At 41.9% G+C, this 13,394-nt stretch overlaps 1 protein-coding gene and 3 non-coding genes across 4 annotated transcripts; 3 read left to right on the top strand and 1 right to left on the bottom strand.

The window, feature by feature from the left end:
- Positions 1–46: 46 nt before the first annotated feature.
- On the bottom strand, positions 47–1,866 carry LOC138609546 (diphthamide biosynthesis protein 3-like). Its single transcript, XM_069682175.1, has 3 exons — positions 1,697–1,866; positions 709–783; positions 47–492 (listed from the first exon to the last, which is right to left on the bottom strand). The coding sequence occupies exons 1-3, from the start codon at positions 1,802–1,804 to the stop codon at positions 412–414; spliced, it is 264 nt and encodes an 87-aa protein (XP_069538276.1). The 5' UTR covers positions 1,805–1,866; the 3' UTR covers positions 47–411.
- Positions 1,867–11,934: 10,068 nt separating this feature from the next.
- Positions 11,935–12,008, top strand: trnat-cgu (transfer RNA threonine (anticodon CGU)). The gene has a single exon. It is a non-coding gene; the product is annotated as a tRNA-Thr (tRNA).
- Positions 12,009–12,733: 725 nt separating this feature from the next.
- On the top strand, positions 12,734–12,807 carry trnat-cgu (transfer RNA threonine (anticodon CGU)). The gene has a single exon. It is a non-coding gene; the product is annotated as a tRNA-Thr (tRNA).
- A 264-nt stretch (positions 12,808–13,071) lies between these two features.
- trnat-cgu (transfer RNA threonine (anticodon CGU)) lies at positions 13,072–13,145 on the top strand. Its single transcript has one exon. It is a non-coding gene; the product is annotated as a tRNA-Thr (tRNA).
- Positions 13,146–13,394: the final 249 nt, after the last annotated feature.

Here is a 13,394-nt window from a genome sequence, read left to right as displayed (position 1 = left end):
ACGTTTCAGTCTTAAAATGTGACATTAAAAACATGACATTTGAGAATTGGCAGAAAGAAAAAGAAAAAAAAGTTTTTATTCTGATCAAACGAGCACAAAGAAGAAATAAGTTAATGTTGGAATATGAGACATATGTACAGATCAAACTCGTGTCAGCTCGTTTCAGGTTTTTCTGTCAGGTGTTTTTCTCCCCTGAAGACTCTGAGGTTTCCCAGCAGCACCTGAACGTGCCATCCTTCAGTAACTTCCCTAAAGAAAATCAGACACGACAACGAGAAGGCTTCTGCTTTTTTTTAAATAAGCTAAAACCACAGAAGAAGAAGTTGCTGTGAGCTTCCCTCTCCCTGGCTGTGAGAGGTGTTTTTATTGGCTGGTTGAAAGGGGCAGTCCGTGGTTTTCACAGGTCAGGGGTCAGGAGGACTGGACCAGCTCCAGTCTGGGTTGTGAAGACGATAGTGGAGCCTCGATGATTTCTCCGGACATGAACAACTCCTGAAACACAAATCGACTTTTTATTTCCACAGTGACCACTTCCTGTCAGTGTTTGGACCTTCACAATAAAGTTATTTTTCTGGTTGTATCGCATCAAACGTCTTCGTCGGAGGATTGTTCAGCAAATAAAAATCATAGTTTTTCTGAAAATGATGTGAGACAGTTCACAGCTGGTGCTCTGTGAGCCTTTAAACCAGGTGTGATGTGTTTACTGACCTTATCGTAGATGACTTTAACAATGAGCGAGCAACTCGGACATGTGGCCACCTCCTCCCCGTTCTCCAGATCCTCCTTTAAAAAGACAAGAGTCCAGACACTCGCTCAGAGACTGAAATGTTTTAACGAGTAGAGATCAGACACATAAACACACAGCAGGTTCATCCCAGAGGTAAAACCTTCAAACACTCCTGCTGTGCTATCAAAAGTTGAAGAACAGGGCTTCACATCAAACCAAACTCCAATCTCAAATAGATTGAGACACTCAGAGAGATATGACTAACAAATCTAACATCCAGCGACGTCAGATAGATGGTCAATATGCCGAATTCATCAGAACATCAATGATTAGTGAAAGTCTAAAAACTTGTTATAGTCAATATTCAAATACATCAGTGAAGCTGGAGAACCTTTAATAACGTAAAATGTAGGTGGAGTTTGGTGGGACGAACATAACTTACTAAATTAAAAAAGAAAAAGAAAAAGCTAATTCATACATTTCCCTTGGGATCAGTAAAGTATATATCCAATGTATATGGCTACTCAACTGAGAAAACGAAGGATCTGCTCTTGAAGAAATGAAAAAACAAAACAAAACGAAACTTAATTAACAAATCGGACATTGTATATCAGTGTCATACAACATAATTGAAGAGCTCTTATACATCAATCCAAACGATCATAAAATGCCTGCCGAATACATCATTAGACCTCACAGAAATGTTGAAGTCCTTCAACTTTTTCTTTTTCAGGAGAGTGTGTCACTGCAGCAGAATAAACATATATGACACATATGATATTTAAATTACGTTTGGCGTGAAGTCCACCTGTACAGAACATGTGAAGTCAAGGCTACAACAGGAAGAATGGTTATACGTCGTGTGCTCGTCTAGAAGAAGAGGCTTCTTTAATTATAAATATACAGTAATGGCGTTCGTCAGAAGCTGACAGAGAGGTAGCTGTTAGCTGTTAGCCTTCACTTTCTTACTTTAGTGATGGCGAACTTGTCTCCGCAGGGACACGGGAAATAAAACGTCTCCGTGTCCTCGTCGAACTCAAAGTCCTCGATCTCGATTTCGTCGTGAAACACCGACATGTCTCCGAACCCTGACAGTAAACCCGACCGAAACTCAGCTCTACATCTGTTCCAGCGTGAGGTATGGCGCCGTGTGATGACGTGTACCGCTGTTGTCTCAGTTGTGTGACGCATTCATGCCCATGAAGCTGCTGCTGATGTCCAGCAGGGGGCGCCAGTAGACGAGAGACCATAGACTGTACAGTCTTTGCGAGAGACCAGCAACTAAAGGTAACTTTTACATATCATTTATTGATTATTAATTTATTTAAATCTGGTCCTTTAGAGAAGAATATTTTAATATAAATATCAGTGAGGGATTATTTGGTCTCATTTTTATATTAAGGAATTATGAAAAATAAAGTGTAATAACTACATACACTTATCTCAAATAATCAAACTAAAAACAAAAAAACATTTTATACATGTATATTAAATGTAAATCCAGTAAGCTTAACGCTTAAAGGTTGTGATTCAGAAGCTCATTAAGAAAATCAGTGTTTTAAGAGCTGCTGGCAGCGATGTCTAAACTAAATTTGAGATTTTTTTTTAATCTAGTCTGTTTCCCTCTTAAAGTCTACCAGATTGATGTATCTCCCCGGATCATCTTAAAGGGTTTGGAGTCCCCCCATCAAAGTTTGACAAAATAAGGGCCCCAAGCAGCATCTTGTATAGGGCCCCCAAAAAGCTAGAAATGGCCCTGGACAGCTGCGCCTCCCACAGAACCGATTTCATTCGGAAAGCATGAAGGCTGTCACAGTACTCCGTGATGACCTTGTTGCGGCCCTGCATGTTAACACCCAACACATTCAAATGTTCTGTAATGTCCACTGAAAAAGCAAGAACTGTAACATAGTCTGGCTCATCCAACTCTGCCGCTGGCTGTCTTCTCTGTGCCATGACTTCAACAATCTCTGTGTGGAATTCAAAGAAGAATTCGAGCACCACTCCTCGGCTCAACGGCGGACCTCAGTGTGAGGGCAGCCTGTGCGTAATGTCGTGTTAAGATAAAAGAGGCGGTTCAGTCCTTTAGCTCTGATAAAAGTTTGTATAACAACACGCATAACGTGGTTCATTTTCAGGCTCTTGCTGCTTCTTGAGCCTCACAACCACAGTTTCACAGCCACACCTGCAGTGTTGGTCATCTGCACAATCATCATAAACTCCTCAGTGACGTGACAGATGCATCCACACCGCAAATAAATATTATTATAGGGATAGTTCTGTTTGTTTGAAGTGGGGTTGTATAAGATAATTATCAGCCTTTGACGTCCCTGGTTTATAGATGAATTAATACATCATGTCTGCTTACAGTAAAAACAGCCCCATTTATTATGTTTCTTTTAATGTTCATGATAATCAAGACTTCAGGTTGATTTGAATAATTAAGAAACAAGGTTACATAGACCATGCTCATTATCACTCCTGAGAGAAGTCAGAAATCAGATGAGGAATGACCTGCCGGCACAGCAGTGTAGAGGCGCTAATGCAGTTCTGATATTTCACCACTAGGTGTCAGTGAAGCATTTAAAACAAACTTGCTGGTGGGAATCCACCAAGTTACTACACATGAATATTCCATATGTATTAATGCAAGGTGGCTTTATTCATACAGCACATTTTGTACAAAAACAAAGAGACACAACATTTAAAAACAATGAGCACTAAAAAAACAAAAATAAAATTGGGTAAGCTTTATCAGTTTAACTATCTTTATCATTCACGTTGTACGTTGCAGCACAGTATAAATCATATTTACATAAGAGAGGCAGAATTTCTGAAATATTATATATTGCACTTTTGTACAACAGCACCCACTGAGTGTTTGACCTCAGAATTAAACAGGAAGTAGAATTATAACCTTTCTGACAGCGTCATTGACACTTGTCATTTCAGTATCCTTGTATATTTTTTATATATATATATAATGTAAAAGGTGAAATGGGGATACAGTAGGCTGTAGGAAAATGTTGTCTTTATTCACACATGAAGAAAGATGATGAATATAATTATGAAGGAATTTGAAGAATTGCCTAAAAAGCCTCCAGGGTCGAGTTAATTAGCATTCCCCAGACATCATATTAAAGGAGATTATTACAGCTATGAATATTTAATTTATAAACAACACAGCGTATCTATCAGGATTTTAGACAAAATAATAAAAGACAAAGTGCTACATCCCCAAACATCCATCTGTTGAAGGACTGAATCAGAACCTACCTGACCTCCATGTTTACTTCTTTGACTAAGTGACGCTCTGTGTGTACTGTACATAGGCTGTCTAAAAACATGGCCGACATGACGGCTCCCTAAAGTGAAGCCAAACCCTCTCTGTCGCCCCCTGCTGGCTGGCTGCAGTATAGCTCATAAAGCCCGCCTCCTCCATGTTAACAGATGGGACATGAGTCAAACTATAAAATCAAAATACACGTCAAATACATTTTTCTCAAACATGGTTTCTGTCATTATAGTTAGTTCTTATCATGCTGATTTATTTTTCTGACAAGTTTACTTTTAATTAGTTATTTGATGCTATAAAAAGGGGGTGTGGCCTTATGATTGACAGTCTGTTGACAAATGGGGCTCCTGCAGCGGGGATGGGGGTGGGGGGGTGTTTGGCTTCACTTCTGTACAACGAGAGGAGGAGGAGACGCGTCCGAAGAAAACGTTCTTCAATGCAATCACTTGATAATGACTTTAATGTTTATCAAACCACTAATGAGACCAGCATTAGATCTGAAAGTAGGTGAGCTACAGAAGCCTGAAATCTGAATACATGATACATTTTTTTGTAATTATTTTTTTTACATCTAAAATTTTTTTTTCATCCAGACTCAAAATTTAAATAAAAAATGTAATATTTAGTTAATTTCAAAATAAATAAAAAAAATATAAATATATGTAAAAAACGTTGAAATAATTAAAAGGGAAATTTAATTTAAAAAAGTATTCAAACATGGCAATTAATACAAAGGAAAATTAAAAGAGGCTAAATTAAACAGAAATATCCATTTATGTCAGATTCTATCAATTAATGTATGCCATTATTATTTTTGGTACATACATTTTTTTTCTTAATTTTGAATATTGGCATCTCTTCCTCTGTAGAGCAGCAGGCTCAGATGTAGGAACAGAAGTTTAATGAACAATAAATGCAACATAAAAAAGTTCTTTATGTAAATTATGTTTAAATGATGTGTCGCGTTCTCACTGCTGGCTCTATAAGGCCATGCTGTATTCACTGTAAATCATGTTTTATTGGTTTATCTACCAACTCCTTTTATTGTATTTTATTAGTGTTCCCATTGATAAACTCTATGTGTTTCAAACATACATATGCACTTTAAAAACCGGGGAATGCAGTGCCGTATTAAACACCCAGCCCCTCGGGGCCTTCTTGTACTTCCTGTGGACGTTACTCTTCATCCGTCTCTTTTAAAGCGTCATAAAAGCTCATTGTTGATGTTCAGCAGCGAGAATTAAAGGAAGCCCTGCAGCCGCTTTAATCCTCGTCTCCACAGAGTTATAGCACCATAACTTTCACTCTGAGGGTCAAACAAAGACCGTCCTCTCTGTTAGAACATCCTGCAGCCTCAGGTTCACTCTGTCCATCTTTTATGTGTCCTAATGAAAGGGGACATTATGTTCGGCTTTTTCATTACAGGAAATAAAAGGAAGCTCCTCAAACAGAGTGGAGGGATCATCCCGACAATCCCTCTTCATCCCTGCTGTCTGGTACTTTAACCTCAGGTGAGGCTTTTCAGAGGACAGGAAACGTCTGCAGAGCCTGAGAGCTCCACACATGACCGGAGGCTGCGCTGCTCACAGGAGGGAAACACAGCAGAGGCCTGTTTCTTTTGTGATGTCTGCACGAAATCCACTTTGGTAAAGCAAAATATCTTAATCTCATTCTGTGAGCATCAATCCCCGAGTGTTTCTGGAAACACAAACTAACGTCCTACAGAGTCTGAAAGAGACAGCTTTATTCTTTGTAACTTCAGTCACAATTTGCAGGTGTTTTTGTGTACACTTTATGACTTCTGGAAGATGAAGGAGTTACTTTTCTTCAAGGTTGACATCATGGATGTGAAAAACGTTTTTCTTTCTCAAACAAAAGTCTTGAAAAAGGGGGCATCCTCCAGATCTGAAGGTGGAAGTCCCAAAAGCTGCAGTTCCTCTGGTGTCCACTTGAGGCTGTCTCCAGCAGTGAGTCAGTCCCCATAGAGCCCCATGTTAAACTTTACAGCAGAAATAAACATGTTTACAGCCTGGTACAAAAAACAGTTTGGGTCTCTATAGCTCATTTCTCTCTTCATGACAACTGTACGGGGAGAATCTTTATACAGCTCACCTGTTTACATTATATTAAGGCTTAAAGTGATGCAGCATTAGGGGCGTGGCCTCTTTGAGTGACAGCTGGGAGCTGCTAGCTGTCTGCTAGGTGTCCCCTCAGCTAACTCAGTCACTGAACGTAACCTCTGGGCCGTGTTTGTGCTGTTGGAGCCTTTTGGAGATTTGTTCATGTAAATATCAGACAGATAATCTGTGTGTGTGCTTTACTGGACTAACAGACCGTCCAACACGTCTCACACACTGTTGTTATATATTAGCATTAATTAGTAGCTATCTGTGCCTGTTCTCACCGTACCTGGCTTGTGAGCTCCTTCAGCTCCTTTGGCATACAGTGATTTATTTGTGGCTGCCCGTGCAGGATGCCAGGATTGTTTCGGAGAGAAGACAGCGGGCCAGTGTGATAAAAAGATACGTTTATTTTTAGTTACCTGGTTCATTCTGTTTACCTGCCTGCCACTTGTTTCGGCAGCAGATGTGGGCGAGCGAGAGAGAGAGAGAGAGAGAGAGAGAGAGAGAGAGAGAGAGAGAGAGATCTTTCTGTTTTTCCATAGTGTATCATTTTGAGGCCTTCAGCAGAAGATATAGTTTCATTTCTGCAGTCGACACAGCCCTGATGGTGACCTAATAAGACACTTCCTCGCTTCATTGTTGTCACTATCACCCCTGCCTTTTACACACACACACACACACACACACACACACACACACACACACACACACACACACACACACACACACACACACACTGTTCACACCCCAGCTGTAAACTTTGAACCTCACTTACTGAAAGTGAGCTTTGTTTTTCCAACAGACGTCAAACTCTCTTTCCTGGCAGAGCATCAGTCAGCTCTCTGCCAGCCTGCATGTGGGAGTGATTATCTGTTCTTTTGGCGAGTCTCTCCCTCTCTACCTGAGTCTTCTTCCCTTAAAGCCTCGGCTACGCATTTTTACAGAAGCCCCTCGGACTGATAGAGAACATGTGTGAAATATCACGACAGGATATCAGGCACGAAGAGGAATCCTTGGAGCTCTCTCTGTACCGACAAAGGTGGATGAAGGCTGTGACTGAGGGAAAGCACACTGAGTGGAGGATGGAAAATGTCAGTTTGAAAAAGGTGGAAGAAATTCAAACTAAAAGTAGAAAGAATCTGTAGCAGAAGCATTTCTAGTCTACTAAGGTGTTTACATAAAATAGCTGACAGTATCATCCCTCACATGTGATCAGTAAAGCCTCTGAAGCCCAGTCCTGGTGTTTTTTTCTGACTCAGTGTTATTAGAGCGAACAGGTGAAAGTCCTGCTGGTGATGATTCAACATGAATCACAGAGTAAATATCACACCTCACAGGTTAAACTTCCTGTTGGAGAGCATTTGGTTTGGTCAATGCAACACGTTAAAATCTTCACACACCTGAGCCAGCAGGGGAACAAAGCTACATGTGCACTGCGGTGGTTCAACTGACTGTGCCGATTCTCTGCCTCAACATCCTCTGCACACAAGATCTACTTCAAGTTCAAAACTAAAATAAATATTTGACACTAAATATAAAATCAGCTCGATTGGGTTCAGCAATAAAAAAACACATGATAAGAAGATGTCCGTCATACTTCAGGCAAAAGAAGGGAACGAGAAAACAGTCCAAACCTGTCTGCACAATGCATTGTATGAGATCCAGTGTTAACCTGTTACTGTAATCACATTACATCATGTAACGCCTCACTGTCTTAAATTCAGTAACCACATTACCGTTACTAATCAAACTATTAGTTTGTTACTCATTACTCACACTACAGAAGTTCGTCTGCCTTTCATGCACACTCCAACAGTGCATGCATCTGCCTTCTGTGTCATGGATGGATTGGGGTTTACAGTGTACGATGCATTACCTGATATCCAGTCTTGCGCCGTTGCCCTGCCATGCAAAAACCTTCCTGTTAATGTCCCGGTAACTGTTACTCCGGGAACTCACACACAGCAGGGATCAGTCTCTCATCCATTGTGTTTGTGGCTTCTACTGCGCGACGCGTCGGAAAAAGTTCAAGAACTCTGGCAGCGGGCAGGCGTGTGCGTGAGACGAGCACGACAGCCACAATTTCAAGGGATCGCGCCCGCTTGTCGCTCCGCCTGTCAGATTGCCCGCGCCTCCCTTCCTGCCCGCTCGCCTCTCTTTGAAAATGAATGACAAGGCGCGTCAATCGCCCCCGTCTGAAAAGACCTTTAAGCAGTTGCTCTGAGCGTCGAATGTTAATGAAGTTGGGTTTACATTGGAGTTAGTCGGTGTTTATCCTGCAGAGGTGTCCAAAAGACCTCCAAACATTTAGATATAAGTATGAACAGACTTAAAGCTTCAGTGTGCATTCTGTTCCTTTCAAAACAGACTACATACAGTTTACCAACAATAACATCCACTTTTATTCCAGGTGCAGCCTTGAAGGTCGGCCCTGAAACTTCTCTCTGCTGTCATTTTATCATAAACACAATCTTTCCATCCTCTTTAGTGTGACGAGGTGATTTGAGGACAACCTGCCTGGAAGTGTTTGACGTTATCGTAGAGATCGACCCTTTTCATCCCCTCTTCGAGTGCAAGCATTCAGAGTTTTCACTTTGGTGGTTGGACAACAGGTAACAGGAACTACTTTGTTTGAAAAGAGACCTTAAAGGGCCCTCACCCCCCGGGCCCCTGAGTCTGCACCCAGTAGGCCCCTGACTGATGTAATTCTTCCATGAGTCGCTCTGAAGATGAGCAAACCTTCCTTCTGCTTCTCAAGGTTAGTCAGGATTGTTATTCCAGGAGTTCAGGTGAAGGAGTCTGCTTCCACATAAGGTTGAAAGAAAAGGTGGTGTGAGTGGCATTATAAGTGGCTCTAAAAGGGAAACATAAGCATCAGGGATTTCCATACATTTATCATGCCCTTAGTCTCCTCCGTGCAAACACCTCCTCTATCTTTGATGTCAGCCGCATCAAATTCTGCACGTGTGCCGTGAATTCCTGCAGATCACGTGATCTGTTATCACAGGGGAGAGACGGAGGCACGTCAGGGAAGATGTTTGAGTGAGACGGAAAAAGAACTGTAGGAGCCGCAGAGGAACCTGAGCTCCCAGCATGCAGTGCGGCACGCTGGATCACCACTCTGCTCGAGGCTCCCTGATGTGGAGGCAGTGGGACTGAGGCTCTGATAAACATAATACTCCTGATAGTGTTGAGTGTATCTGGCACAGAAACACAGCAAACAGCAGCACACAGAGGAGCCGGTTAGACAATGTAAAACAAGCTAAGGATTCTCTCACTGCTTGCAGCTCCTGCAGGATTCATTACTGAGTACACACAACGAGAGTGTTGGATTAAATCAACTATTGCTACATTTCAATTCACAAATGTGAATTAGTCTGGAGCTTCTCGGGGTCTTTTTTGGTTTCTCAGGTGTTTCAAACAACGGGCACAGACTGAAATGCTTCGGCCACATTGAAACGTTCTTTACTTTTCATGTAGTTAAAACCCACTTGTCTCTGGATGTAAAGCCTTACAGATCTAACATAGTGTCTCTGGTTTATAGCGATCTAACATGTTGAGCTCATGGATTTTTAGGCTACAGCCAAGTTCAACCAAGACAAAGAATCCTGACGAAGGCACTGCAGGGATCTGAACCCAGGGTCTCCTGTTTATGAGACACTTTGACCAGCTAAGGCACCGGGCCTCTAGTTGAGTCCAAACTTGAAACATGTTCTAAGTTATATTTGAAATTAATTCATACAAGATCTTCAGAAGAAATAAAGAAAATCAGGAGGTGATTTAAAACAAAGATTATGAAAAACTTCTGTCAACTGTGTTTTGTATCTGAGAGGAAACGCTGGTGACGGCTGCAGAAACTTGAAGTAAAAACAAATGAAATCAATGATGGTAATGAATAAATGCAAGATGAAGATGGATGCCTTTGAGTGCCAAAAGGTGTTTCACATTAAAACAGTTGACTTTACTTTCACTGAAGGCTGTATAAGGTTTCAGTTTACCAATGGCCATGGAATAACTACGTAGGGACTGCTGGGATTTGACCCCAGGATGTCCTGTTACAACACAGAGAGGGGGGGGTGCTTTAGATCAGATGCCCATCAGTCACTGTCAGCCCACCTCAGATCCCATCGGCTACAGTCTGAGGCGATACAGCCTCTGGTCACACCGGTGAACGTGCCGGGCGGTAAGCAATCCTCGACTTCAGGACTTCCTTTTGCGTGTGCTGCATTGTTACAGAAAGAGAAACCGTTCTCTTGTGAGTTACGTGTTATTAACGGCTCTTTGCCCAAATTTCAACATCATGATGCAGATTTGTAAGAAGTAAAAATTCAGGCTTTGTCAGGTCGGTCCTCAGGAGGGGAAGAAAACTTTTACAATGAGAAGTTTGTTGAACGGAAGTCGGTTCGATCTGATGCATTCGAGGAAGTCGGGACATCTGAACGCGGAACGGCTTTCGTGACACAGCGTCGAGGGAATTCATCTCAAGTTAAACTTTAGCTCTAAGACAGATTGTTAGCTGTTAGCTGTTAGCATGCAGACGTCTGTTTATAGAGATTAATAAGAAGCTAAGGTCGTCAGATCACGCTGATGGGAGCCGGGATGACATCACGGCGCATTACGTTCCTCCTCACAGACTGTTTTTTCTGCTGATACGTGATTGGTCAACATGACTCGGAGTACAAGCGTAGTTCAAACTAGCCTAAGTACAGTTGGATTTCCTTGGAAGCCAAACATGTGCTGCAGTATTTGTACTTGAGCTCTGCACACATATTGTGGTTTGCTTTACAGCCACAGGACTGTGAGGAAGGCACTGCTGGGATTTGAACCCAGGATCTCCTGTTTACGCTTTGACCAGCTAAGCTACAGCGCCTGTTCACAGGTGAAGCCTAGAAAATAGTGTCTCCTAAACTTTAGGTTCACTAATATAGATAGCACCACGGATTTAGTCCCAAAAGTCAACTTGAAATGACTTGAAACCTGTTGATTGGACAGTTGCTGTAAAACTGGCCCTAAACTGACCGTAGATGGTCCGTTTGTTTGCAGCCAGGTCCTTCTACTGTGACATGGAAGACTCAAACAGGTGTTGCCGGGATTTAACCCAAAATTGACCAGCTAAACCACAGTGCCATTAAAGCTCTCTGAGGAGGTTATTGTGGGAAAACAGTATTTGTTCATATATTCTGGTCTTGTTGTGCTCTTCTACCCAATGGATTTACATATAAGTGACAGTTATATTGGTTAACTCAAGACAATGTAAATATAGATCAAGAGTACAAATTTACCTCTAAGGGCTTTACAATCTGTACAGCAACAACCGCTCTCCTTTATGTGGTAAAAACCAAGAACAATCAGTAGCAACAGAAGTGGGACCAATCTTTCAGGACAGACTATCGTGCACTGAATGTTAGATTCACCTGTAAGACTTTAAGCCAAGGCCTTGGCTGGAAGATCAAACAGGGTTTGTCAGAGGAGGGCAATTATGGTCTAATATTAGAAGACATTAAAATGAGGTTTATCTTTTGACACCTCAAGCGGCTGAATCGGTTTTATCGTTAGATGTTGAGAAAGTCTTTGATGGGGTTGAGTGGGATTATTGGTTTTCTGTTCTCGGTGAATTTTGGGTCTAAATGTATTTTTCTTGGATAGAACGTTTTCACTCTCAAAACAGGCGAGTTTCACAACAACCGTCCAACCAGAAGGCAGCTATTGTTGGCATACGGAAACATTTCTAGTTGACTACTTGGATTGAATTAGTGAGATTAGCTATAACTTTTTACTCCCAATCAACAGGTGCTGTGGCTTAGCTGGTCAAAGCGCCTGTCTCGTAAACAGGAGATCCTGGGTTCGATTCCCAGCAGTGCCTATAGGATTGTCCTTCCTTCCTTGCTCTGATATAACTAACACTTATCTTTATGTCCCTGGTATTAGCAGTACAACGTGACTGTGTCCAGAATGCAAGAACAAACTCTCTCTACATATCTGGTTTCTACAACATGCTGCAGTTTCTGTTTTAAATCCAGGCTTCCAGTGACTGATTGTCACTTTGATAAAGAACATCAATCAGGTGGGGATACGAGGTGCTGTGGCTTAGCTGGTCAAAGCACCTGTCTCGTAAACAGGAGATCCTTGGTTCAGTTCCCAGCAGTGCCTTCAGGAACTTCCTATTTACTGAATGAAACCCAAGTGTATAGGAAAGCTAAACCTTTGGATCATCTACAAATATCCACTTTTATATTGGGGCATTTCTCCTGAGTGATATCGACCACATTCAAGCCATGTCCTTCCAAAAATCGAAATAAAATATCACCATCCAGAAAGAACTTCTGGCGAGTTGTTTGCAGGAAATCCGTCACTGTGGAGAGCAAAAGAAGTGGAGCACATTGGCAGTAATGCAATCCCAAACCCCTCAGCTATCAGGTGATTACAATTTAGCTCTGAAAAACAGACATCGGCATCTCAGTTCAGCTCACAAAACTGTCGTCTCCAAAGTCCAACTCCATTCTCGTGTCCCAAGTTACTACTGAGACTGTAAACAAAGAACAGCTCAAGACAAAATCAGAATGTCCTGGATGTCAGTGATGAACAGAAGGCTCTGTGGCCTAGCTGCTCAAAGCGCCTGTCTCGTAAACAGGAGATCCTGGGTTCAAATCCCAGCAGTGCCTCCAGGCACTACCTTGTTGCTGTTCACATGGGCCCATGTTGCAAAGAAAAAATATCTACACATCTTGTATTTGTGCTGAACAATAATCCAGAGTTACTACTGTGACTGTAAACAATGAACAGCAAGTAGAAAAAGAAGCCATGGCTCAGAATAACCCCGGTTTCCACTGGAAGCCCTGAAAAACAGACTTTTGTTACCAGAGTAGAGAGATCTGTGATGACATCAAACATTTACCACTGGATTCCAAGATCAACAACAAGCTGAAGGCGCTGTGGCTTAGCTGGTCAAAGCGCCTGCCTCGTAAACAAGAGATCCTGGGTTCAATTCCCAGCAGTGCCTTCCATGTCCTCCAGTTTACAGAATAAAACCCAATGTCCTTTGAAACAAAATGCCACCATCCAAAAAGAACTTTCATGGTAGCTTATGTTAGCATATCAAAGACTTTGTAGTTATTTATGGGTCAGTGATGTTATCTTTATCAGTGGACTTAATGTTTGTGAGAAACTTTGAATGTGTACTTTTGTCATCACCATGTGCTGCAGCTTGGACTGTAACGCTCAAATTTCCCCCCGTGGATAAATAAAGTAT

Source organism: Semicossyphus pulcher, unplaced genomic scaffold, assembly GCF_022749685.1.
Source record: "Semicossyphus pulcher isolate SPU_LCO1_2020_fin unplaced genomic scaffold, fSemPul1.0.p SCAF_5, whole genome shotgun sequence".
Lineage (NCBI taxonomy): Eukaryota > Metazoa > Chordata > Actinopteri > Labriformes > Labridae > Semicossyphus > Semicossyphus pulcher.
Note: the sequence above shows the minus strand (reverse complement) of the source record. Positions and strands in the feature narration are given on the sequence as shown.

Coding starts and splice junctions, on each gene's coding strand:
- LOC138609546 (XM_069682175.1), bottom strand. CDS start 1,804: ATGTCGGTGTTTCACGACGAAATCGAGATCGAGGACTTTGAGTTCGAC. Junction 784..1,696: donor ACAAGTTCGCCATCACTAAA/GTAAGAAAGTGA, acceptor GTCTTTTTAAAG/GAGGATCTGGAGAACGGGGA. Junction 493..708: donor TTAAAGTCATCTACGATAAG/GTCAGTAAACAC, acceptor TTTGTGTTTCAG/GAGTTGTTCATGTCCGGAGA.